A 26,015-nucleotide genomic window follows, 5' to 3' on the forward strand; every position below is an offset into this window, starting at 1 on the left:
ACATGAATGCAATCTACATTTTGTGTTTGCATGCAGTGCTGTTCGTCTCGTTTGCTTTTGACGGTTGATGAATGCAATGTATGTTCAAATGCAAAAGACATTTTTTATATGATATTGTTACAATTTAACAAGTTTCAGATTTTTTACTTCACTTGTATTGTGAAACCTTCCTTCTTGCCGAATTTAATGATTCTACGCCAACGGGAAGCATAATATACAGGATTATTACAAATGATTGAAGCGATTTCACAGCTCTACAATAACTTTATTATTTGAGAGATTTTCACAATTCTTTGCACACACATACAAAAACTCAAAAAGTTTTTTTAGGCATTCACAAAGGTTCGATATGAGCCCCTTTAGTGATTCGGCAGACATCAAGCCGATAATCAAGTTCCTCCCGCACTCGGCGCAGCATGTCCCCATCAATGAGTTCGAAAGCATCGTTGATGCGAGCTCGCAGTTCTGGCACGTTTCTTGGTAGAGGAGGTTTAAACACTGAATCTTTCACATAACTCCACAGAAAGAAATCGTATGGGGTTAAGTCGGGAGAGCGTGGAGACCATGACATGAATTGCTGATCATCATCTCCACCACGACCGATCCATCGATTTTCCCATCTCCTGTTTAAGAAATGCAGAACATCATGATGGAAGTGCGGTGGGGCACCATCCTGTTGAAAGATGAAGTCGGCGCTGTCGGTCTCCAGTTGTGGCATGAGCCAATTTTCCGCGGGCTACGCGTGAAACTTGCCCGCACGCGTTCAACCGTTTCTTCGCAGGCCGACCCGTTGATTTCCCCTTACAGAGGCATCCAGAAGCTTTGAACTGCGCATACCATCGCCGAATGGAGTTAGCAGTTGGTGGATCTTTGTTGAACTTCGTCCTGAAGTATCGTTGCACTGTTATGACTGACTGATGTGAGTGCATTTCAAGCACGACATACGCTTTCTCGGCTCCTGTCGCCATTTTGTCTCACTGCGCTCTCGAGCGCTCTGACGGCAGAAACCTGAAGTGCGGCTTCAGCCGAACAAAACTTTACGAGTTTTTGTACGTATCTGTAGTGTGTCGTGACCATATGTCAATGAATGGAGCTACAGTCAATTTATGAAATCGCTTCAATCATTTGTAATAGACCTGTAGTTTTTGATGAGTGAGTTTTCGAGTATGAAAATATGTGTCATAAATGGCTGTACCTCTTGACTGAAGTGAGCTAGTAGCTTGAAATTTTTACGCTTTCGAGGGATCGTAGTCGTTAATACGTGACCTAAGTTTGAACTTGATACGTCCACCCATCCCTGAGAAAAGAGGTTCCTAACTGTAGGACAAACAGACGGACAGCAAAGCAATCCTGAGACACGGAAACCTGAAAAGCTGCACTTCGCTTTCCTCGATTTTTTGCGTCACATCGTATCTGAAATAGTACACGAACTGTAAGAAAGAAGACAACTAGACGGTGGGTCAAAAGGAAATACAACAACAAAATACGAAAGTACGCGCGCTTACCTGGTCGAAGTCTAGCGGCCTCTTGGTGAGCGCGTCCTTGCGGTCTGCGGGGGCGGCCGCCCTGCGCATGCGCCGCACCCTGGTGCTCAGGCTGTCCCACTGCAGGTCTGCGGGATCGGCGCCGCCCTCGCGGGAGCCCTCCGCCTCCTCGGACACGTACCGCATCTCCTCGCCGATCTGCAAACACGTCACATGTCAGCTCCCTTGTGCTGCTCCACTTCCTCCGTGCGCTACATCTGTGGACATCTCACTATTAAAAATATAGATTTGTGACCGTTACCTCAAGAATGTCATGTTATTTGATTTCATCCCCATTAGATCCATCCATTTTATGTCATCATCATCATCATCATCATCATCATCATCATCATCATTTAAGACATTATGCCTTTCAGCGTTCAGTCTGGAGCATAGCCCCCCTTATACAGTTCCTCCATGATCCCCTATTCAGTGCTAACATTGGTGCCCCTTCTGATGTTAAACCTATTACTTCAAAATCATTCTTAACCGAATCCAGGTACCTTCTCCTCGGTCTGCCCCGACTCCTCCTACCCTCTACTGCTGAATCCATGAGTCTCTTGGGTAACCTTGCTTCTCCCATGCGTGTAACATGACCCCACCATCTAAGCCTGTTCGCCCTGACTGCTACATCTATAGAGTTCATTCCCAGTTTTTCTTTTATTTCCTCATTGTGGACACCTTCCTGCCATTGTTCCCATCTACTAGTACCTGCAATCATCCTAGCTACTTTCATATCCGTAACCTCAACCTTGTTGATAAGGTAACCTGAATCCACCCAGCTTTCGCTCCCATACAACAAAGTTGGTCGAAAGATTGAACGGTGCACAGATAACTTAGTCTTGGTACTGACTTCCTTCTTGCAGAAGAGAGTAGATCGTAGCTGAGCGCTCACTACATTAGCTTTGCTACACCTCGCTTCCAGTTCTTTCACTATGTTGCCATCCTGTGAGAATATGCATCCTAAGTACTTGAAACCGTCCACCTGTTCTAACTTTGTTCCTCCTATTTGGCACTCAATCCGTTTGTATTTCTTTCCCACTGACATTACTTTCGTTTTGGAGATGCTAATCTTCATACCATAGTCCTTACATTTCTGATCTAGCTCTGAAATATTACTTTGCAAACTTTCAATCGAATCTGCCATCACAACTAAGTCATCCGCATATGCAAGACTGCTTATTTTGTGTTCACATATCTTAATCTCACCCAGCCAGTCTATTGTTTTCAACGTCAGTAATGTAAATTCAACTGGAATCGATTAGATACAATGTGCACTCCACAGATCCGTGGTGAGTGTGTTACACCACAACTCAGACCCTACCTAACTGTTTACTGATTCAATTTTGCTTTCTGTTTATTCAGGATTATATGGTTCAGCTATTGTAATTATTATTAATTCGGTACTGTATAAAAATTTGTCCTTTTTTTTGTAAAAACTTTGATGTCTTGGTCTAATCATACGTAATGTATTGTCTTTATTAATTAAATTCTTTGTCTCATTTGGAACGAGACAAAACTTACTGTATATATTTGGAATTTGGATGAATATTTTTTTGTAGAAATGTCAATATGTGCAAATGTTCTGTTTTATTTAATATGTTTCGTTGCTATTATGTAAACTGCTTACCTTCACTTAGGGTTCTTAGTTGTTTTGTATGTAAAAGGCGTTGTGGTTCCCCTCGGAAACGGAAGCATGCAGCGCGCGCAATATGTGGTCGGCATGGATAGAAAGGTGGAACCAAGAGTCAGTCGGGGATGAGCTACTGAACCACGAACAGCTCACGGAAAGGTTGTGAATTGTGCTGGTGCTGAGACGAGCTTTTCGTGCCTTTTGCCAATGGGCCAAAGCCTCTGATGGATGCAGTAACTAGCTGGAATTATGTTGGAATTGATATCTATCACCGTCACCAAGAAATGACAGAGTCCAGCAATTCTACTTGCAAATCCACCTACCAACATGCACTTGCCACCACATTGCGCAATCACTGTAATGGAACAGAAGATCTATAGTAATGTACAGTGAAGGATCAGCTCATAGCATGCTATAATGTACTCAAATATAAGGTAAATTTTAACTGAACTCTTGTACCTATCATGATTTATCCTCAGTCACATATCCACTTAGGGTCCCTCCCACGCTAAAGTGCTTACCGAGTGTCCTTTATTGAAAGCAAATTAAAATTAATATGGCAATGGAGTGTGCTAAGATTAATATTGTTTGTTGAAAGGATCTTACAAATATCTCAATTTTGTGTTTTACTGCAGCAAACGTTCAGAACTGCAACTGTTGAGAGTTATATGTTCATGCTTGCAAAGTGCTTGTTTCACTAATATAATGAAAGTGCATTTATTTTGCTCTACTACAGTCGTCAAGATTAAGGCCCCCCATTGAAAGTAGTCCAAATGCTCAAAGTTACTTAATTATAGAAAGTTTCAAGTACTCTTGCTACCCTGTCAAGTTCTGTACAATATTGGGTTCCTCTTGTGTATTAAAAGTGCATATTAATGGTGTAACAGGTTCCACAGTTTTTGTATTGTGCTCATGCTAGATAATGATTAAGAGGAAGACGACTATTTATGAGAACAGTAACTTCTTTATTCATAAGACAGTGAGAAGTAGTTTGTTAGCGAGCTCCATTTAATTTTCATTCTAAGTAGAAAGGTGTTTAGTAGTGAGAGAATTAATCTATGCACAATAATTAATTTTGCTGTGAACCATATCCATATTTCATGTCAGATAGGAATATGGTTGAAAAGTTATATTGAACCTGTGTCCAATTTACGATTCTACAGTGAATATTAATAGTAACGTTTTTGAGACGATTCAGTTTGACTAAGTCCTCGAGGTAATAGTGTGTTTCGTTAGCTGTTATGTTTGTGCAAATAGTTTGTTCTGCTCTGTCAGCTCCAACCTCAATGTGAACATATGCAGGTGCCAGAGTTCATTGCACTCTCGTGTGACAAAATATAGGCTGTGTTTGACCATTGAAATTACTTATTTTCAGTTTCTTGAACACGAATGGTACTCATTCTTATGCCTAATTAGGCTGGCGACCGTTGTTATTATCATTTGGAGACTGTGGATAGGTAAATTATTGTTTATTACTGTTTAAATATTTACGTAATTCTAACTTTCACTTCCAATAAGCCACCTCCGTTAGGTATATCACGGTCAACACAATTAAATTCCTTTCAGAGGGTAACACTGCTCACCTTCTTTATACTGTAAATGCTTCAGTAAAAATACACTCCTGGAAATGGAAAAAAGAACACATTGACACCGGTGTGTCAGACCCACCATACTTGCTCCGGACACTGCGAGAGGGCTGTACAAGCAATGATCACACGCACGGCACAGCGGACACACCAGGAACCGCGGTGTTGGCCGTCGAATGGCGCTAGCTGCGCAGCATTTGTGCACAGCCGCCGTCAGTGTCAGCCAGTTTTCCGTGGCATACGGAGCTCCATCGCAGTCTTTAACACTGGTAGCATGCCGCGACAGCGTGGACGTGAACCGTATGTGCAGTTGACGGACTTTGAGCGAGGGCGTATAGTGGGCATGCGGGAGGCCGGGTGGACGTACCGCCGAATTGCTCAACACGTGGGGCGTGAGGTCTCCACAGTACATCGATGTTGTCGCCAGTGGTCGGCGGAAGGTGCACGTGCCCGTCGACCTGGGACCGGACCGCAGCGACGCACGGATGTACGCCAAGACCGTAGGATCCTACGCAGTGCCGTAGGGGACCGCACCGCCACTTCCCAGCAAATTAGGGACACTGTTGCTCCTGGGGTATCGGCGAGGACCATTCGCAACCGTCTCCATGAAGCTGGGCTACGGTCCCGCACACCGTTAGGCCGTCTTCCGCTCACGCCCCAACATCGTGCAGCCCGCCTCCAGTGGTGTCGTGAATGGAGGGACGAATGGAGACGTGTCGTCTTCAGCGATGAGAGTCGCTTCTGCCTTGGTGCCAATGATGGTCGTATGCGTGTTTGGCGCCGTGCAGGTGAGCGCCACAATCAGGACTGCATACGACCGAGGCACACAGGGCCAACTCCCGGCATCATGGTGTGGGGAGCGATCTCCTACACTGGCCGTACACCACTGGTGATCGTCGAGGGGACACTGAATAGTGCACGGTACATCCAAACCGTCATCGAACCCATCGTTCTACCATTCCTAGACCGGCAAGGGAACTTGCTGTTCCAACAGGACAATGCACGTCCGCATGTATCCCGTGCCACCCAACGTGCCCTAGAAGGTGTAAGTCAACTACCCTGGCCAGCAAGATCTCCGGATCTGTCCCCCATTGAGCATGTTTGGGACTGGGTGAAGCGTCGTCTCACGCGGTCTGCACGTCCAGCACGAACGCTGGTCCAACTGAGGCGCCAGGTGGAAATTCATGGCAAGCCGTTCCACAGGACTGCATCCAGCATCTCTACGATCGTCTCCATGGGAGAATAGCAGCCTGCATTGCTGCGAAAGGTGGATATACACTGTACTAGTGCCGACATTGTGCATGCTCTGTTGCCTGTGTCTATGTGCCTGTGGTTCTGTCAGTGTGATCATGTGATGTATCTGACCCCAGGAATGTGTCAATAAAGTTTCCCCTTCCTGGGACAATGAATTCACGGTGTTCTTATTTCAATTTCCAGGAGTGTAATTTCAGTTATACGAACTGCCTCCAGCTTTGAGGTTATGCTATAACAGTAGCAGGCGGTAGTGTATCCTAGAACATGCACAACCTGTCAAAAAAGTGTAAGGTATTAATCCTGGCTCATCCTCCACGCTTTGTGGACGCCAGATACTACGCTGGCTTAAAGACCAGTGTTTTCCTAGCACTTTCTGGAAATTAAATTCTGTGTGTCCTGCCAGGAAGCAGCATTATGCGTGGGAATTCTATTAGTGGGAGCAGAAAATAGTCAACAGAAGTGCCTGTAACCTGCTCCGGAGTCTGATTTGCCGAAACGCTTGAGCTTTGAAAGAATTTCTAAGAGCAGGGTGCAATTCTTGAAATCGAGAAAGTTGACCGTCAGCACTGGTGGGTGTTTGAGATAAGTTGCGGACATTCTGGGGTAGAGTTGGTGATATAAGAGTGATGAGTGTATCAAGTAGGGAGTAAGGCATTCTCAGTCGTCAATAAAGATCTTCTGCCAATATGGAAAGGTTTGAACATGCTCGTAAATGCATTCCTATGTGTGGGCGTGGAAAAATTACGATCACCATCTTAACTGGTCCATGTATGGAATCCAACACAGCACCGATTCTGCTTGGCATGGTTTCAGTAACTCGTTGGTAGGTTTCCGATGGTATTGTGAGTAGGCTGTTTAGGTTTTTATGTTGGTGAAGCCACGTAGCGCTCTGTATGAAAATCGCTGACTGCGCTGTGTGCAGTCTGTGGCTGGTTGGACTCATTGTTGGAATATTCGCTATTGTAGTGTAGGGCAGTTGGATGTGAACAGCCCGTAGCGTTGGGCAGTTGGAGGTGAGCTGCCGGCAGTGGTGGATGTTGGGAGAGAGATGCCAGAGTTCTGAAATGTTAATATGAGCGGACGATATGGACGTGTGTCCGTCAGAAAAAGGAAATTAGTCAACTTGGATGTCACGAATATAGTGTGTGGTCAGAAAATGTCTGAAACGCTTGTAGGGATGTTGCAGGGCAGGTTGTACTGAGATATGAATGTTACAAAAAAAAATTCGATACGTTGCGCCGTTTCCGAGTTATTTAGCATTGAAGTTAGCCAATCAGATCGTCGCGCGCGTAAATGCAAGTTTCAGCTAACGAGACAAAGCGCTTGAATACGAGCGCGCGACGCCCCGATTGGCTAAATTCTATGCTAAATAACTCTGAAACGGATCAACGTATCGAATTTCTTTCTTAACATGTATGTCTCAGTACAACCTGCCCTGTAACATCCCTACAATCATTTCACACATTTTCTGACCACCCTATATATATATAATGACTTTTGAACACTATTGGCCGGCCGGTGTGGCCGTGCGGTTAAAGGCGCTTCAGTCTGGAACCGCGTGACCGCTACGGTCGCAGGTTCGAATCCTGCCTCGGGCATGGATGTGTGTGATGTCCTTAGCTTAGTTAGGTTTAATTAGTTCTAAGTTCTAGGCGACTGATGACCTCAGAAGTTATGTCGCATAGTGCTCAGAGCCATTTGAACCATTTTTGAACACTATTAAGGTAAATACATTGTTTGTTCTCTATCAAAGTCTTTCATTTGCTAACTATATGCCTATCAGTAGTTGATGCCTTCAGCAATTACAATCCTTTACTTAGCTGGCAGTATTGGCGCTCGCTGTGTTGCAGTAGTTCGAGTAACGAAGATTTTTGTGAGGTAAGTGATTCATGAAAGGTATAGAATCTATAGATTGTTGTTAGCCAGGGCCATTCTTTCGTAGGGATTATTGAAAGTCATATTGGGTTGCGCTAAAAATATTGTGTGTCATTTTAGTGATGATGAGAATAAGTGGATAGATTAGCATGGAGAGCTGCATCAAACCAGTCTCAGGACTGAAGACCACAACAACAACAGCAGAATAAGTAAAGAGAAAACTGTCTCACTACGTTCAGTTTTACTCAGCTGTTTCAGTATCAAATAACGTAGGAGTTTACCAGCACAGTCGTTCTTAATTTTTCTAAGGGGACGTTTCAGTATGTAGTGGCAGATGTCTACGTATAGATCAAACAATTCCCTTAAATTACAGGCCGGTGTTTTGTAGGCAGAGGTATGGCGCAGGCAGCGTCGGTTCAGATCAGGAAAATTTGGTGTCTAAGGTGTAAACGCGAGATCACTATCGCCTCAAACCACTGTAGCACGCTTCTGAGCCTGAGAGACGGACACTTACCCCGCTGGAATATGGAGTTGCCGATGAAAGCAGGTGGTCCATAGTGATGTTGAAGTAATCCACAGTTCTGATGAAGCTTTCGATTACTACGACAGGTCCCATAGACGTCCAAATGAATATACCCGTAGCATAATACTGCCCCCAACGACCTGCGTCTTTGGTATGATGAATATTTCGAGCAGTCAGTCTTCTGGAAGACGGCGTATCCAGACACGACCATCGACCTCGTGTAACAAGAAACGAGGTTCATCCGAGCAGTCAACATGTTTCCACTGATTGACAGTCCAATTTCGATAATCCCGTGCCCAATACAATCTTAACAGACAATGTCGTTGCTTTGACATAGGAACACGTAGAGGTCTTCTGCTGCAGGATCCCGTTTTCAGTAACGCGCGCTGAACGGTGTACCCCGAAACACTCGTGCCTGCACCAGTACGGAGCTCTGTCATCAGATCAGCCGCAGATCGCCACGTACCGTGCTTTACGGAGCGGGCAAGCCTCCGACATCCACGTGGATGTGCAACACTTTGCCGCCTGCTAGTGGTCTTACTTCCTTAAACCATTTTGCATAGATTCTCGTGACAGTAGCTCTCGATCAGCCGCCAGCCGCATTAGCTGTTCCCGAGATTATCGTTCCCAGATTCGGACCGTAGAAAAATCTGCCCTTTGTCAGAGTGGATTGTCAGTGGATTTCCCATTTTTGGCTGCCCATACAATTTGTAGAATGATTCCTCGTTCGTCTCTGCTGTGCCTATATACAGGGTGATCAAAAAGACAGTATAAATTTGAAAACTGAATAAATCACGGAATAATGTAGATAGAGAGGTACAAATTGACACACATGATTGGAATGACATGGGGTTTTATTAGAACCAAAAAAATACAAAAGCTCAAAAAATGCCCGATAGATGGCGCTTCATCTGATCAGAATAGCAATAATTAGCATAACAAAGTAAGACAAAGCAAAGATGATATTCTTTACAGGGAATGCTCAATACCTCAAAAAAAAAAAAAAAAGAAAAAGGTTCAAATGGCTCTGACCACTATGCGACTTAACTTCTGAGGTCATCAGTCGCCTAGAACTTAGAACTAATTAAACCTAACTAACCTAAGGACATCACACACAACCATGCCCGAGGCAGGATTCGAAACTGCGATCGTAGCGGTCGCTCGGCTTCAGACTGTAGCGCCTAGAACCGCACGGTCACTCCGGCCGGCCAATATCTCCACCATCATTCCTTAACAATAGCTGTTATCGAGGAATAATGTTGTGAACAGCACTGAAAAGCGTGTCCGCAGTTATGGTGAGGCACTGGCGTCGGATGTTGTTTTTCAGCATCCCTAGAGATGTCGGTCGATCACGATACACTTGCGACTTCATGTAACCCCAAAGCCAATAGTCGCACGGACTGAGTTCTGGGGACCTGGGAGGCCAAGCATGACGAAAGTGGCGGCTGAACACACGATCATCGCCAAACGACGCGCGCAAGAGATCTTTTACGCGTCTAGCAATATGGGGTGGAGCGCCATCCTGCATAAAAATCGTACGTTCCAGCAGGTATTTATCAGCCAGCCTGGGGATGATGGGATTCTGTAACATATCGGCGTACCTCTCACCCGTCACGGTAGCAGTTACCTCCTGTCCAGCGCCGTCTGTCGGACATTTTGTGAACTTTTTTTTGTTCTAATAAAACCCCATGTCATTCCAAGCATGAGTGTCAATTTTTATCTCTCTATCTACATTATTCCGTGGTCTATTAAGGTTTCAAATTTATACTGACTTTTTGATCACCCGGTACTTTCCGTACCGGGTCTCGTACGGAGCGAGGTGGTGCAATGGTTAGCACACTGGACTCGCATCCTGGAGACGACGGTTCAAACCTCCCGGCCATCCTGATTTATGTTTTCCATGGTTTCTCTAAATCACTTTAGGAAAATGCCGGGATGCTCCCTTTCAAGGGGCACGGCCGACTTCCTTCCCTATTCTTCCCTAATCCGAAGGGGTCGATGACCTCCCTGTTTGGTCCCCTCCCCCAAATCAACTAACCAACTAACCAATCAACCGGGTATTGTGTCCACATGGCCACCACGCAGCATTGAATACCGCAGTGGCCAGTGGTCGTAGTGTTTTGGCTCACAAGTGTATATGGATGATAAGTCCCTGACTACTCACGTAACCCCCTCTACCCAGAGAACAAAAAATATAAAAAAAGATGTACACGTCATCGATGAGTAAGAAATTCGAAGTCAGTATACTGCACGTAACCGTGTAGTTGGCTGTGCTTAACAATGTCTTTTGTAAGTAGGCTGTTTATGTTTTCTTTATGTAAGTAGGCTGTTTATGTTTTCTTATTGGCAACGTTACGTAGCGCTCTGTATGAAAATCACTGGCTGTGCTGTGTGCAGTCTGTGGCTAGTTTGCATTGTTGTCTGCCATTGTAGTGTTGGGCAGCGGCAGCTGGATGTGAACAGCGCGTAGCGTTGCGCAGTTGGAGGTGAGCCGCCAGCAGTGGTGGATGTGGGAAATGAGATGGCGGATTTTTGAGTACAGGATGGATATTATGAACTGCTATGTATATTATGCTTTTTCAACACTATTAAGGTAAATACATTGTTTGTTCTCTATTAAAATCTTTCATTTGCTAACTATGCCTATCAGTAGTTAGTGCCTTCCGTAGTTTGAATCTTTTATTTAGCTGGCAGTAGTGGCGCTCGCTGTATTGCAGTAGTTCGAGTAACGGAGATTTTTGGTGAGGTAAGTGATTTGTGGAAGGTATAGATTAATGTTAGTCAGGGCCATTCTTTTGTAGGGATTTTTGAAAGTCAGATTGCGTTGCGCTAAAAAAAAAATATTGTGTGTCGGTTTAAGCACAGTCTTGTATAATTGTTCTAAGGGGACGTTTCACTTTTAGCAACCAATAATAAATTCATTAGCGATGCGTAGCATTAAATTTTTGCTAGCAGAAATTTTGTGTTATGTGAATTTAAAATGTGTCAAGGACGTGTATTTAGATGAAAGTTTTGTGTGCTCTGTTTTACTGTGAAGTAAAGATTAGCATCATAACAAACAAAAATACTGTGATGAGACCGTGAGCACAATACGAGCACTGTATGCTGGAATTCCGCGTAGGAGCCGCTGGGAGTGACGGCATTGGTTGTTCCTGCGCTCCCAGCATCCCCCAGCCGCAGTGCCGAGCTACGGTGCGCGCGCAGTACGGGGTGCACTGACCTTGACGCCGTCGGCGAGGTACTCGACGACGTGCTCGTCCTTGAGCCTGGCGTGCCTCTGGCAGCTCTCGTGGCGCGCCTCCTTCTCCTCGTCGCCGCCGGTGTGGTCGGGGTCCGGCGCTTCGTCGTCGCGCACCTCCTCGCGCTCGCGGGTTTCCCTCGTCTCGGTGACGAGCCGGCCGTCGGGCTGACGAGCGCTCTGCTTGAGCACGTCGCTCGTGTCGGTGACGCGCACCGCGCGCACCGAGCGGTGCACCTGCAACACGTCAAACGTCTCTCTTACATTCGTTTCATACTATTTAACCGCTATTTCGTGCTGTCACGCGCAATCATCTGTATACCTCATTCAATGGTATACAACTACATACCTAATCCTATGTACATTATCTAGATTTTCTGCTCTCAAATGGTTCAAAATGGTTCAAATGGCTCTGAGCACTATAGGACTTAACTTCTAAGGTCATCAGTCCCCTAGAACTTAGAACTACTTAAACCTAACTAACCTAAGGACATCACACACATCCATGCCCGAGGCAGGATTCGAACCTGCGGCCGTAGCGGCCGCGCGGTTCCAGACTGTAGCGCCTTTAACCGCTTGGCCACCACGGCCGGCTGCTCTCAAATCTTCTTTCTCTCTTTATCCTCTGTATGAATGAGTGAGTGAGTATGTGTGTTGAATTTGTCTTATACAATACTGGCCATTAAAATTGCTACACCAAGAAGATGACGTGCCCCAGACGCGAAATTCAACAGACAGGATGAAGATGCTGTGATATGCAAATGATGAGCTTTTCAGAGCATTCACACAAGGTTGACTCCGGTGGCGTCACCTACAACGTGCTGATATGAGGAAAGTTTCCAACCGATTTCTTATACACAAACAGCAGTTGACCGGCGTTGCCTGGTGAAACGTTGTTGTGATGCCTCGTGTAAGGAGGAGAAATGAGTACCAGCACGTTTACGACTTTGATAAAGGTCGGATTGTAGCCTATCGCGATTGCGGTTTATCGTATCGCGACATTGCTGCTCGCGTTGGTCGAGATCCGATGACTGTCAGCAGAATATGGAATCAGTGGGTTCAGGAGGGTAACACGGAACGCCGTGCTGGATCCCTACAGCCTCGTATCACTAGCAGTCGAGATGGCAGGCATCTAATCCGCATCATTGTAACGGATCGTGCAGCCACGTCTCGATCCCTCAGTCAACAGATGGGGACGTTTGCAAGGCAACAACCATCTGCACGAACAGTTCGACGACGTTTGCAGCAGCATGGACTATCAGCTCGGAGACCATGGCTGCGGTTACCCTTGACGCTGCATCAGAGACAGGAGCGCCTGCCATGGTGTACTCAACGACGAACCTGGGTGCACGAATGGCAGAACGTCATTTTTTCGGATGAATCCAGGTTCTGTTTACAGCATCATGATGGTCGCATCCGTGTCAGGCGACTTGACGGTGAACGCAGATTGGAAGCGTGTATTCGTCATCGCCATACTGGCGTATCACCCAGCGTGATGATATGGGGTGGCATTGGTTACACGTCTCGGTCACCTCTTGTTCGCACTGACGGCACTTTGAACAGTGGACCTTACATTTTAGATGTGTTACGGCCCGTGTCTCTACCCTTCATTCGATCCCTGCTAAACCCTACATTTCAGCAGCAGCAGCACGACCACATGTTGCAGATCCCGTACGGGCCTTTCTGGATACAGAAAATGTTCGACTGCTGCCCTGGCCAGCACATTCTCCAGATCTCTCACCAACTGAAAATGTCTGGTCAATAGTGGCCGAGAAACTGGCTCGTCACAATACTCCAGTCACTACTCTTGATGAACTGTGGTATCGTGTTGAAGCTGCATGGACAGCTGTACCTGTACACGCCATCCAAGCTCTGTTTGACTCAATGCCCTGGCGTATCAAGGCCGTTATTACGGCCAGAGGTGGTTGTTCTGGGTACTGATTTCTCAGGATCTATGCACCCAAATTGCGTGAAACTGTAATCACATGTCAGTTCTAGTATAATACATTTGTCCAATGAATACCCGTTTATCATCTGCATTTCTTCTTGGTGTAGCAATTTTAATGGCCAGTAGTGTACATGGTAGCAGTGCAGCATATGGCTGTCTGCTGTGGTAGCAACAGTGTAGCCAAAGTAGCTTTCTCAGTCAAGGCAAAGAGATTTATAATCTATCGGTAGTCACTCGACGGTAGTTTAGTTGGTGGCGCAAAGGACCCCGTTGGTCTCTCCCGGCTACCTGGGAGATGTTCGTTGCAGGCAGAACGTGCTTTCGGCACTCGGGACTGGACCTTGGGCGATTGAAGATGGTAGTCTTAAGACCGCCTTGGCATTGGTGAGTGTGTCAATGTATGATGGTGTGTAGCTACTCTCATGCAAACTTTTGATTTGCTAGTCACTTTTAAAGTTCGGTAGTCGAATCCTTATATAGCACTCTATATTATAAGTGAGTTAATTAATTAAATAACAAGCAAAGCCAGATGATAGTTTGGAATTAGTTTGTGATTTGTTAATATGATGTTTATTTTAATAAACTATGTTAAGCTGTGATGACAATTTCTCTGAGAAAGCCCTCCCCTTTTGTAAGATTATTTTTAATGCATCCCACCTGGCGTCTCTGAAGCGCAAAAGGTAGGCCTTATATTTGTAGAAGCTTCTGCTTCCTCTGAATTATTTGATTTATTGTTTGTGCTTAAATTGTTCCCATATGTTCATTCTACACACATCAAAAAAAGTTTTTCATCACCACGGTTCCGAGAATTCCGGAACCTGTACAGAAAATAGGAATAGAGATCAACATAAACATCATTTTCGCCCTTTTTATTGCTCATGTAAACCAGACACTGCATGTTGTACCACCATGCAGGGAGACCTTCAGAGGTGGTGCTCCAGAGTGCTGTACCCAGTAGCCTTCCATGACCACCAGCGGCGTACGTCGGCCCAACATAATGCCACCCCAAAACAACAGGGAACCTTCTCCTTGCTGCACTCGGTGGACAGTGTGTCTAAGGCGTTCAGCGTGACCGGGTTGCCTCCAAACACGTCTCCGACGATTGTCTGGTTGAAGGTATAAGCGACATTTATCAGTGAAGAGAACGTGATACCAGTCCTGAGCGGTCCATTCGGTATGTTGCTGGGTCCATCTGTACCGCGCTGCATGGTGTCGTGGTTGCAAAGATGGACCTCGCCATGGACGTAGGGAGAGAAGTTGCGCATCATGTAGCCTATTGCGCACAGTTTGAGTCGTAACAGGACGTCCTGTGACTGTACGGAAAGCATTACTCAACATGGTGGCGTTGCTGTCAGGATTCCTCGGAGCCATAATCCGTAGGTAGCGTTCATCCACTGCAGTAGTAGTCCTTGGGCGGCCTGAGCGAGTCATGTCATCGGCAGTTCCTGTCTCTCTGTATCTCCTCCATGTCCGAACAACATCGCTTTGGTTCACTCCGAGAGCGTGGACACTTCGCTTGTTCAGAGACCTTCCTGGCACAAAGTAACAATGCGGACGCGATCGAACCTCGGTATTGACCGTCTAGGCATGGTTGAACTACAGACAACACTAGCTATGTACCTCCTTCCTGGTGGAATGAGTGGAACTGATCGGCTGTCGGACCCCCTCCGTCTAATAGGCGCTGCTTATGCCTGATTGTTTACATCTTTGGGCGGGTTTAGTGACATCTTTGAACAGTCAAAGGCACTGTGTCTGTGATACAAAATCCACAGTCAACGTCTGTCTTCCGGAGTTCTGGGAACCGGGGTGATCCAAAACTTTTTTTCATGTGTGTATATATTCACTTGGATCTTTTTATTAATATTAACACGTTGGTTATGCTTGATAATTCAGTGATTAATTCAGTTCTTATATAATTTTTTTCGTTTTTAATTAAACTGGGTGGCCCCCAACAAATTTTATGGCACACGAAACTTACAGTAAACTGTAGAGTTCCACAGCGACTAACTTCCCCCAGTTTCCTTTTGCAAATCACGTTCCAGATAACAATTCATCCACTATTAACCATTTACATGTCAGTAGAACTCAGTATGAGACATGTTGCAACTAAGCAAGAAAAAGAAATGAAACACAACTTGCTTTATTCATATTTGACTTTTGGAAACAATGGATACAGGTGAACATGCGGATCCCGCCTTCCTAGATTTCCGAAACGCTTCCGACACTGGACCACAACGGTGTGACTACACAGAGGAATATTTGTCTAACAGAACCCAGTACATTATACTGGACGGCGAATGTTGCACAGAAACGAAGGTAGGAGCGGACGTGCAACATGGAAGCTTAACGAGACCTCTAAAGCTCTCAGTATCAACAAACGTTTTGCGTCAACCCGTTATTTCGAAATTCATGGCACAGGAAACAAAATCTGCTTCTGAGGAATGCGTATACGAGTATATCCAATAGAAATGTGTCCAAATCACCAAATGAAAAACAACATTTGTGTAACTACAAAATCATATGTTTGATATGGGCAGTTTTTCACAGCAGTTCTGAGCAACGTCAGTACTTGATGGAACATACCCTTCCCCGGAAGCAGTTTGCATTCGTCGTGGAATATAATTCGATGAGATCATGATCCTAGCCCAGGTCGAAACCTGTTCGCTCTTCAACAGCAATTTGCCGTAAGTTGTGCAGGTAATGAAGGTACGAGCATACGGAAAAGGGTACGAGATATGCTAGTGGCTGGAAGACTTCTTAAGTAACAGAACCCAGTATGTTGCCCTCGACGGCGAGTGTTCATCGGGGACAGGGGTAACATCAGGAGTGCCCCAGGCAAGTGTAATAGAACCGTTGCTATTTTTTGTATAAATAAATGATCTGACAGACAGGGTGGGTAGCCATCTACGTTGTTCACTGATGATGCTGTGTGTACTGGAAGGTGTCGAAAGTAAATGTGTGTTGATAGAAGATGACCTAAAAATGTGTTGACACGTTGCTGTTTGGTTCAAATGGCTCTGAGCACTATGGGACGTAACTACTGAGGTTATCAGTCCCCTAGAACTTAGAACTACCTAAACCTAACCAACCTAAGGACATCACACACATCCATGCCCGAGGCAGGATTCGAACCTGCGACCGTAGCGGTCACGCGGTTCCAAACTGACGCGCTTAGAACCGCACGGCCACACCGGCCGGCAATGCGTTGCTGTTTGGAACGTCGCCGAGCCCGAGGGTGAATTCGCAGGGGCCACGCTATTGTACCATTACAAAGGAAGGTTATAATCACCTTTGACCCAAATTTCAAACTTATGCGTCTTAATGGGAGCCAATTGCGGTGCTCCGAAAAGGTGGTCCTTTTTTCCGCATTGTGCGATAGTCAGCCATCATGTACTAACTGATTTTTTTGGTGTAGTAATGCTCAGAATTAATCCGGGACCGCCAATAAACGATGAAGAGTAAGTGTTGGCATCCATTTTTTGTGCTTTCTCCAATTTAATGTAGAAAAATGGTTCAAATGGCTCTGAGCACTATGGGACTTAACATCTATGGTCATCAGTCCCCTAGAACTTAGAACTACTTAAACCTAACTAACCTAAGGACATCACACAACACCCAGTCATCACGAGGCAGAGAAAATCCCTGACCCCGCCGGGAATCGAACCCGGGAACCCAGGCGTGGGAAGCGAGAACGCTACCGCACGACCACGAGCTGCGGACTTTAATGTAGAGATGCAGTTTAGACAGAAATATGTTTTATGTCTTGACATGGAATGAACATATAATTCTGCTTCGAATGGTACTACTTCTTTCCACAGCGGGTGCTTTGTAATGTTTGTGACAGAGTATGCGGTTATTGGACCAGATACTGTTACACAGCAAAAATATTCTGCATCGAAGAGACATTTGTACGCAGGGCGCTCGATAAGTAATGCAACACATTGTTTTTCTGAAACCAGGTTCGTTTTCCTCAGGATTCCAATACATCCCCACTCTTCTGGCTTTACGAGATGAGGGTGCGGCTTTGAGATTTTCTTCCGAGGTAGGGTGGTGTGGCGCCACTCCATGGATTGCCGTTCTGTTTCCGGTTCGAAATGATGGACACATGTTTCAGCTGTCACGTTGAGCTTTGTAACGTGCAAGAAATTTCGTTGCTCTTTATGGTCTTCTGTTGATGATGATGATGATGATGAAGTCCCATACCCCGTGATGGAGCGTAGGGGAACGATGCGGGAGACCCGCACCGCCGTACTAGGCAAGGTCCTAGTGAAGGTGGTTTGCCATTACCTTCCTCCGACCGTAATGGGGATGAATGATGATGATGATGAAGACGACACAACAACACCCAGTCATCTCGAGGCAGGAAAAATCCCTGACCCCGCCGGGAATCGAAGCGAGAACGCTACCGCGAGACCACGAGCAGCGGACGGTTTTCTGTTAGGCGGTGAGAAACCAAGTGGGCACACACCTTTGAGTGCCAACTGGTTGACTAGTGTCTCAGCAGTAGCAACAGAGAGGTCCAGTTGAGCAGCGAGGTAGCTGATTGCGAAGTATCGATCACCTCGAATGAGACTGTCCGCACGTTCCAACATTGCAGGACTGACAGCTGTGTGCGGCCAGCCCACACATGGGAGATGGGACAGGTTTGCGCGATCTCGTTGCAATGATGACAGACGCCTCGCTCACCGACTTACCGTGCTTTTGTTCACTGCCAGGTCTTCGTAGACCTTTTGCAAGCGCCCATGCACATCTGCGATGCTCTGGCTAAAAGAAACTCACTGACAGCTCTCTGCTTGGAACGTACCTCCGTCACAGACGCCATTTTGAAGGCTGTGTATAGCGGAACCACCTATCGGAACTTCATGAAACTATAACGGCTGAATCCGGAATTTTCCATGATGTCCAACAGATTCCGCTTTTTTTCAAACGAACCTGGCCCAGAAAAAGATCTGTTGTATTGCTTATTGAATGCCTCTTGTACATGAGACTGTGCACGATGGTGTGAATCAATTTGCACTGTACACAATACCTCTACACTAATTAATTATACAGATTAATTAATTATGCAGAATTCACTAACACATCCAATTATAAGAAGATGATAGTGATGAGGAGACTTTCTCTGTATTTTGAATGCATGTTCATTTTGAAATTGTCATTGCAGTGGGAAGATTAATCTATAGAATTAATTTCTGCCAATGTGTATCTATCCAAAAGCGTCATCACCAGGAGAGTTGATTTAGAGATGGAACTGCTGCTTGGATCAGGTATTGGGTCTCATTTTGGTGTGGTTCCCGCTGACTATCAGTACGTGGGACTATACCAGGCATGGTCTTCCCCTCAGACAGGAAAGGCAAGGGAAAAACTGTCTGGGCTAATAGCAAATAACTTAAGAGGGGGGGGGGGCTAGGCACACTTGTGGTAAAGTACCAGTGGTTACAAGTGACATAACAGCAGTTTTTTTAGGGTAGGGAGGGTAGAAACAAAAACTGATAAAACAGGCAGCCAGAAAATAAATTTTAATGTACACAATTCATGCAAACAGCCCCTGATTGAAACTGGAGATATTCAAAAATTGACAGAAAAATTATGTTCACCCATTTATAATTCAGCCAGTTCACAAAATCAGGGGGATAAACTTAATGAGTTGCTTACGGGTGCTGAATAATTAGTGTTGAGCAAACCAATTGATATAATCTGTCTGTCATGTGACCACAGGTAAAGATATGTTAAATGTTTCAGGATTCAGGTTAGCTTCTTACATCTCTGGAGAAAATAATGAGGAGTTGCCACATCTGTCATAAATTGTTCTAATTTCAAGAATACTGATATTAATAAATTTTGCTCAGAGCAGCACTTAGAAGCTTGTGTAATAGAAGTAGTATGTCATTATAAGTCCTTTGTAATAGTAAGTATATACAGCGCACCTTCTGGAAACTTTAACTTCTTTAAAAATCTGGAAGCTCTGTTGTGCCACCTCACAGTAGAAAACAAGCGAATAGTGGTTGCTGGTGATTTTAATGTGGTTTTACTGTTACGCCATCAGTGAAATATTATTGCAATCAGCAACACTGTCATTCAATTTAATTCCTACTGTCAACTTTGCAACTACGGTATGTAAATGCTCTGAGACTGCTACAGATAATACCTTTGTAGACAAATCTAGGGAAAGAAGACGTAGCACAAAACCCAAGGTAAATGGGCTATCTGATCATGACATGCAGATTCTTATGTCAAATGTTGAAGCTTGTCAGGGAATAAAATCTATTAAATCTTAGTACAGGAGGGTAACAAATCAGTCAAAATTTAGAATTTTAGGAGACTTCTGAACAGTACTTCTGGCTTAAATGGAAAATACAAAATAAAGTTAGTTCCTCATTATAAAATGTTTTCCTCCTAAAGTCAACGCAAATCAAACAGAAGTCTAAAAATAAACCATGGAATACACAAGGAATTAAGATTGGACTGTATCTACTATACAGGAACAGCTGTGGTGTTACCATTGTAATGCATTACAAAGAATACTGCAAAATACTGAAGCAAGTAACCCTGAATTCTAAGCAGCTTTATTATGCGAAAAAGATAACTACAACAGGCAACAAAATAAAAGCTATATGGGATATAGTGAAGACAGAGACAGTTGGGACCAGAAAGGAAGAGAAAAAAATAGCTCTAAAAATAAATGCGACATTACATGAAACAACAAGTTTACTGTTACCAGTCACTGTTTATTTATCTCCACGACACGTTTCAAAGGTTTAAACGTCCATCATCAGGTGGACTGACATTTGTGACGTATATAAGTTTAGTTTTTGTCAAAAGAAACCCAAAACCATATTCTGAAATAGTGTTTTGTTTTCCCAATAGACAGTGCCACAAGTTCCTCCAAACAATCGTAACACAATACATACACAAATGTCATACTAATAAATGTTAATATACCTGATGATGGAGGTTTAAATCTTTGAAACGCGTCGTGGAGATAAATAAACAGTGACTGGTAACAGTAAACTTGTTGTTTCATTTAATGTCAATAACAGTCACGGTAAAGCCTAACTTAAAATGTTCGCATTTAAAGTAAATGAGACATGATGACAAGTGCGTGTAGCGTTGTAAAACTATTAAACTAGTACTTTGTTTCTGATACTGACAGCTTGGGTTTATAAAGTTCAGTAAACATTGCGATGGAGTACCTGAGACCACTCTCTACAAGTAACTTTCGTAAAATGGAAATAATAGCCACTTCTCCCAAAGAAGTAGCATTCATCATGTTGTTGAGGTCTTCAGTCCAAAGATTGGTTTGATACAGCTCTCCATGCTAGTCTGTCCTGTCCAAGCCTCTTCATCTCTGATAACTACTGCAACTCACATCCTTCTGAATCTCCTTAGTGTATTCATCTCTACGTCTACGTCTACGATTTTAACCCTCCACGCTTCCCACCAGTACTAAATTGGTGATCCCTTGATACTTTAGAATGTGTCCTACCAACTGATCCCTTCTACTAGCCAAGTTGTGCCACAAATTCCTCTTGTCCCGAATTCTATTCAGTACCTCCTCATTAGTTACGTGATCTACCCATCTAATCTTCAGCATTCTTCTGTAGCAACATGTTTCAAATGCTGCTATTCTCTTCTTGTCTAAACTGTTTATTGTCCATGTTTCACATCCATACGTGGCAACACTCCATACAAATACTTTCAGAAAAGACTTTCTGACACTTAAATCGGTAATCGATGTTAATAAATTTTTCTTCTTCAGAAACGCTTTCCTTGCCATAGCCAGTCTACATTTTATATCCTCTCTTCTTCGACCATCCTTAGTTGTTTTGCTGCCCAAATAGCAAAACTCATCTACCACTTGAAGTTTCTCATTTCCTAACCTAATTCCCTCAGCATCGCCTGATTTAATCCGACTACATTCCATTAGCATCGTTTTGCTTTTGCTGATGTTCATCATATACCCTCCTTTAAAGACACTGTCCATTCCGTTCAACTGTTCTTCCAAGTCCTTTGCTGTCTCCGACAGAATTACCGTGCCATCGGCAAACCTCAGTGTTTTAATACCTCCTACCCGGAATTTAGTTCCTAATCCAAAGTTTTCTTTGGTTTCCTTTACTGCTTGTTTAATGTACAGATTGAATAACATCAAGGACAGACTACAACCCTGTCTCACTCCCTTCTCAACCACTGCTTTCCCTTCATGCCTCTCGACTCTTATAACTGCCTTTTGGCTTCTGTACAAATTATAAATAACCTTTCGTTCCCTGTATTTTACCCCTGCCACCACGACAATTAGAACGAGAGTATTCCAGTGCATCATAAAATCCTTAAAATCCGAGCATTCTAATGGTTATGACAACATGTCAACGAAGTTAATCAAAGCGTACCCATGTGAGTTGAGTTCTATCTTAAGTTATTTGTGTAATGAATCTCTTATCACGGGAACATTTCCAGACTGGCCAAACTGTGCTGAAGTTAAGCCTCTTTATAAGAAAGGGGATAAAGAGATATCATCAAACTTTCGATCAATTTCACTTTGGCCGGCTTTTTCAAAAATATTTAAATAGGTTGCGTTCAAGCGTCTTTTCAAATATCTGACTGCAAATCATATATGGTCCAAGTCACAATTTAGGTTCCTGAAGCATTCTGATGTAGAGAAAACAGTGAGAATGTACTTCATTCATTGGATAAAAAATTAGAAGCTACTGGCATTTTCTGTGATCTGTCAAAAGTCTCTTACTGTGTTAATCACAGCATTCTCTTGAGTAAATTGGAATGTTATGGTGTCACCGGCAGTGCTGCGAAATGGTTCGAGTCTTACCTAATTAACAGGAAACAAAGGGTGTTGTTATGAAATACTATAGAGTAAATAATTAGCATTCTTGGGAATTAATTACATGTTGTGATCTTCAAGGTTACATCCAGGTCCGATGCTTTCTCTTGTGTTGATTACTGATTTATGTTACACTGCTATATGCTAAGTTTGTTTTCTTTGCAGATGATACAAACAGTGCAATAAATAGCAAGTCTAATACAGATTTACAAATGACTGCTAATCAAATGTTCGCTGAGATTCGTAAATGGTTTAAAGATAATTCAATTTCATTGAACTTTGAAAAGAGCCACTATATGTAGTTCAGAAACTGTAAGAGATTTCCTTCCAGCATGTGTATAACGTATGAAGACATGCAGATCGAAGAGGTTGACAGTGTTAAATTTCTGGGATTACAACTCGATAATAAATTCAGTTGGGAAGGGCATACCACAGAACTGCTGAAGCGCTTAAACGAGTCTGTATTTGAAATGCGAATGATGTCAAATATAGGAGATATTAATATAAAAAAGAACTTCCATACTTTGCTTACTTACATTCTATTATGTCATATGAGATCATATTCTAGGCTAACTCAACTGAGCAAAAGCTTTTAGAGTGTAAAAGCTTATAATAAGATTCATTTGTGTTGTAAATTCAAGAACATCGTGAAGAAAACTGTTCAAGGAACTGGGTATTCTAACCACTGCTTCTCAGTATATTTATTCTTTAATGAAATTTGTTGCAAATAGTATGTCTCTAGTTTCAACCAATAGCTCGACACAGTATGAATACTACAAATTAGAAAAATCTACATAGAGACCTAAGATCACTTACCTTGGTCCAAAAAGGGATGCAGTATTCAAGAACACACATTTTCAAGAACTTGCTAGCTATCATTAAATACTTGGTTTCAGGTAAAGCGAAGTTTAAACAGAGTTTTAAAGACTTTATGATAGGCAACACCTTCTATTCTATAGATGAATATCTTAACAGGTACAGTTAGGCCAGTTTAAGTAAAAATGTCTGTTCGATTTCATTTCTGACAGAACTTGGTCACAAGACTGAAGATTAGTTATTTTGTGTATGACAAATTCATTAAAAGTTCACAACAATTCTGTAAATATTAGCAGTTCCAGTTTACAGTAATGTATTCACATATTTTGACGATCTCCTGAAAAATGATCAGGGAAGTGAGTATTATACATTAAATTTCCAAAGAAACTGGTATAGGCATGCGTGTTCCAATACAGAGATGTGTAAACAGGCAGAAGACGGCGCTACGGTCGACAACGCCTGTATAAGACAAGTGTCTGGAGCAGTTGTTAGATCGGTTACTGCTGCTACAATGGCAGGTTATCGAGATTTAAGTGAGTTTGAACGTGATATTATAGTCGGCGCACGAGCTATGGGACACAGCATTTCCGAGATAGCAATGAAGTGGGGTTTTCTCGTACGACCGTTTCACGAGTGTGCGTGCATATCAGGAATCCGGTAAAATATCGAATTCTGACATCGTTTCGGACGGAAAAAGATGCTGCAAGAACGGGACCAACGACGGCTGGAGAGAATCGTTCAACGTGACAGAAATGCAACCCTTCCGCAGACTGCTGCAGATTTCAATGCTGGGCCATCAAGCAAGAGTCAGCGCGCGAACCATTCAACGAAACATTATCGATAAGGGCTTTCGGAGTCGAAGGCCCACTCGTGTACTCTTGACGACTGCATGACACAGAGCTTTACGCCTCGCCTGGGCCCGTCAACACGAACATTGGACTGTTAATGACCAGAAACATGTCGCCTGGTCGGACGAGGTCCGTTTAAAATGGCATCGAGCTGATGGACGTGTAGGTCATGAATCCATGGACCCTGCATGTCAGCAACAGACTGTTCAAGCCGGTGGAGGCTCTGTAGTGGCGTGGGGTGTGTACAGTTGGAGTGATATGGGACCCCTGATACGTCTAGATACAAATTGACAGGTGACACGTACGTAAGCTTCCTGTCTGATCACTTGCATCCATTCATGTCCATTGTGCATTCCGACAGACTTGAGCAATTCCAGCAGGACAATGCGACAACCCATACGTCCAGAATTACTACAGAGTGGTTCCAGGAACACTCTCCTGAGTTTAAACACCTCTGTTGACGACCAGACTCCACAGACTTGAACACTGTTGAGCATATGTGGTATGCCTTGCAACGTGCTGTTCAGAAGAGATCTCCGCCACATCGTACTCTTACGGATTTATGGAGAGTCCTGCAGGATTCACGGTGCCAGTTTCCTCCAGCACTACTTCGGACATTAGACGAGTCCATGTCATGATGTGTTGCGGCACCTCTGCGTGCTAACGGGGGCCCTACACGATGTTAGGTGGGTTTACCAGTTTCTTTGGCTCTTCAGATTAGATTAGATTAGATTTAGATTAGATTAATTATTCATTCCATAGACCCAGAAGTGAGGGAATTCTCCTGGGTGTGGAACATGTCAGATAAACACATTACAAAAATGTAATAGAAAAACTTGAGTTTCATTAATTTTAATGATCCTCAGTCAGTAAACAGTAAAATTATGTACATGAATTAATTTTAAATTTCTAATATTTACAGGTTTAATACTTACATCTGCTTTCATTAAATCCATCATTCAGACATTTGCTAGTTTCTTGGCTATTACAACCAAGTATTGTCAAAAATTAAAGTAAATTTTTCATTTCAGTGATCCTCAGTTAAGAACAGTCAGATTATGTACAAGATTTAAAATTAAACTTCCACTATTTACAGACTTAAGACTTAGACCTGTTTTCCATACATCCATCATTCACACAGTAGGTAGTTACTTGGCTGTACAAACCAAGTGTTGTCAAAAATTAAAGTATAATAATTTTTCATTAAAATGGTCTACTGCACTTGTTGAGAAACTCATGGATGGAATAGAAGGAGTTGGCCACCAAAAATTATTTTAAATTATGTTTAAATTGTGCCCTGTCTGAAACTAAACTCTTAATGGTTGCTGGTAACTTATTGAAAATATGCATTGCTGAATACTGGACTCCTTTCTGGGCAAGAGTAAGTGATTTTAAATCTTTATGTATATTGTTCTTATTCCTAGTATTGATACTGTGTACTAAGCAGTTAGTTGGAAAAAGAGATGTATTATTTACAACAAACTTCATAAGGAATAAATATACTGAGAAGCTGTGGTTAATATTCCCAATTCTTTGAATTGGTTTCGACATGATGTTCTTGGATTTACACTACTCATTACTCTTATTATACGCTTCTGTACTCTAAAACTTTTTTCTCTGTTTGTGGAGTTACCCCAAAATATGATACCATATGACATAATGTGATGAAAATAAGCAAAATATTCCAGTTTTTTAATATTTATATCTCCTATGTCTGACATCATTCGCATTGCAAACACAGACTTGTTTAGGCGCTTTAGCAGTTCGTTAGTATGTTGCTCCCAACTGAATTTAGTATCAAGTTGTAATCCCAAGAATTTTACATTCTCAACTTCTCCTATTTCCATGTCATCATATTTTATACCCACACCAGAAGGAAATCTCTTGGAAGTTCTGAACTGCATGTAGTGGGTCTTTTCGAAGTTTAATGACAGTGAA

At 43.5% G+C, this 26,015-nt stretch overlaps 1 protein-coding gene across 2 annotated transcripts in view; it reads right to left on the bottom strand.

Moving 5' to 3' along the window:
* LOC126094646 (uncharacterized) overlaps window positions 1-26,015 on the bottom strand; it is a 1,573,713-nt gene that overhangs the window by 124,580 nt on the left and 1,423,118 nt on the right. For both annotated transcript variants that reach the window (XM_049909153.1, XM_049909145.1), the window contains 2 exons: window positions 11,615-11,869; window positions 1,506-1,682 (listed from right to left, as the gene is read on the bottom strand). In XM_049909153.1, coding sequence (XP_049765110.1) covers window positions 1,506-1,682; window positions 11,615-11,869 — 432 coding nt within the window. The remainder of the gene's footprint in view (window positions 1-1,505; window positions 1,683-11,614; window positions 11,870-26,015) is intronic.

Source organism: Schistocerca cancellata, chromosome 1 (genome assembly GCF_023864275.1).
Source record: "Schistocerca cancellata isolate TAMUIC-IGC-003103 chromosome 1, iqSchCanc2.1, whole genome shotgun sequence".
Taxonomy (NCBI): Eukaryota; Metazoa; Arthropoda; class Insecta; order Orthoptera; family Acrididae; genus Schistocerca; species Schistocerca cancellata.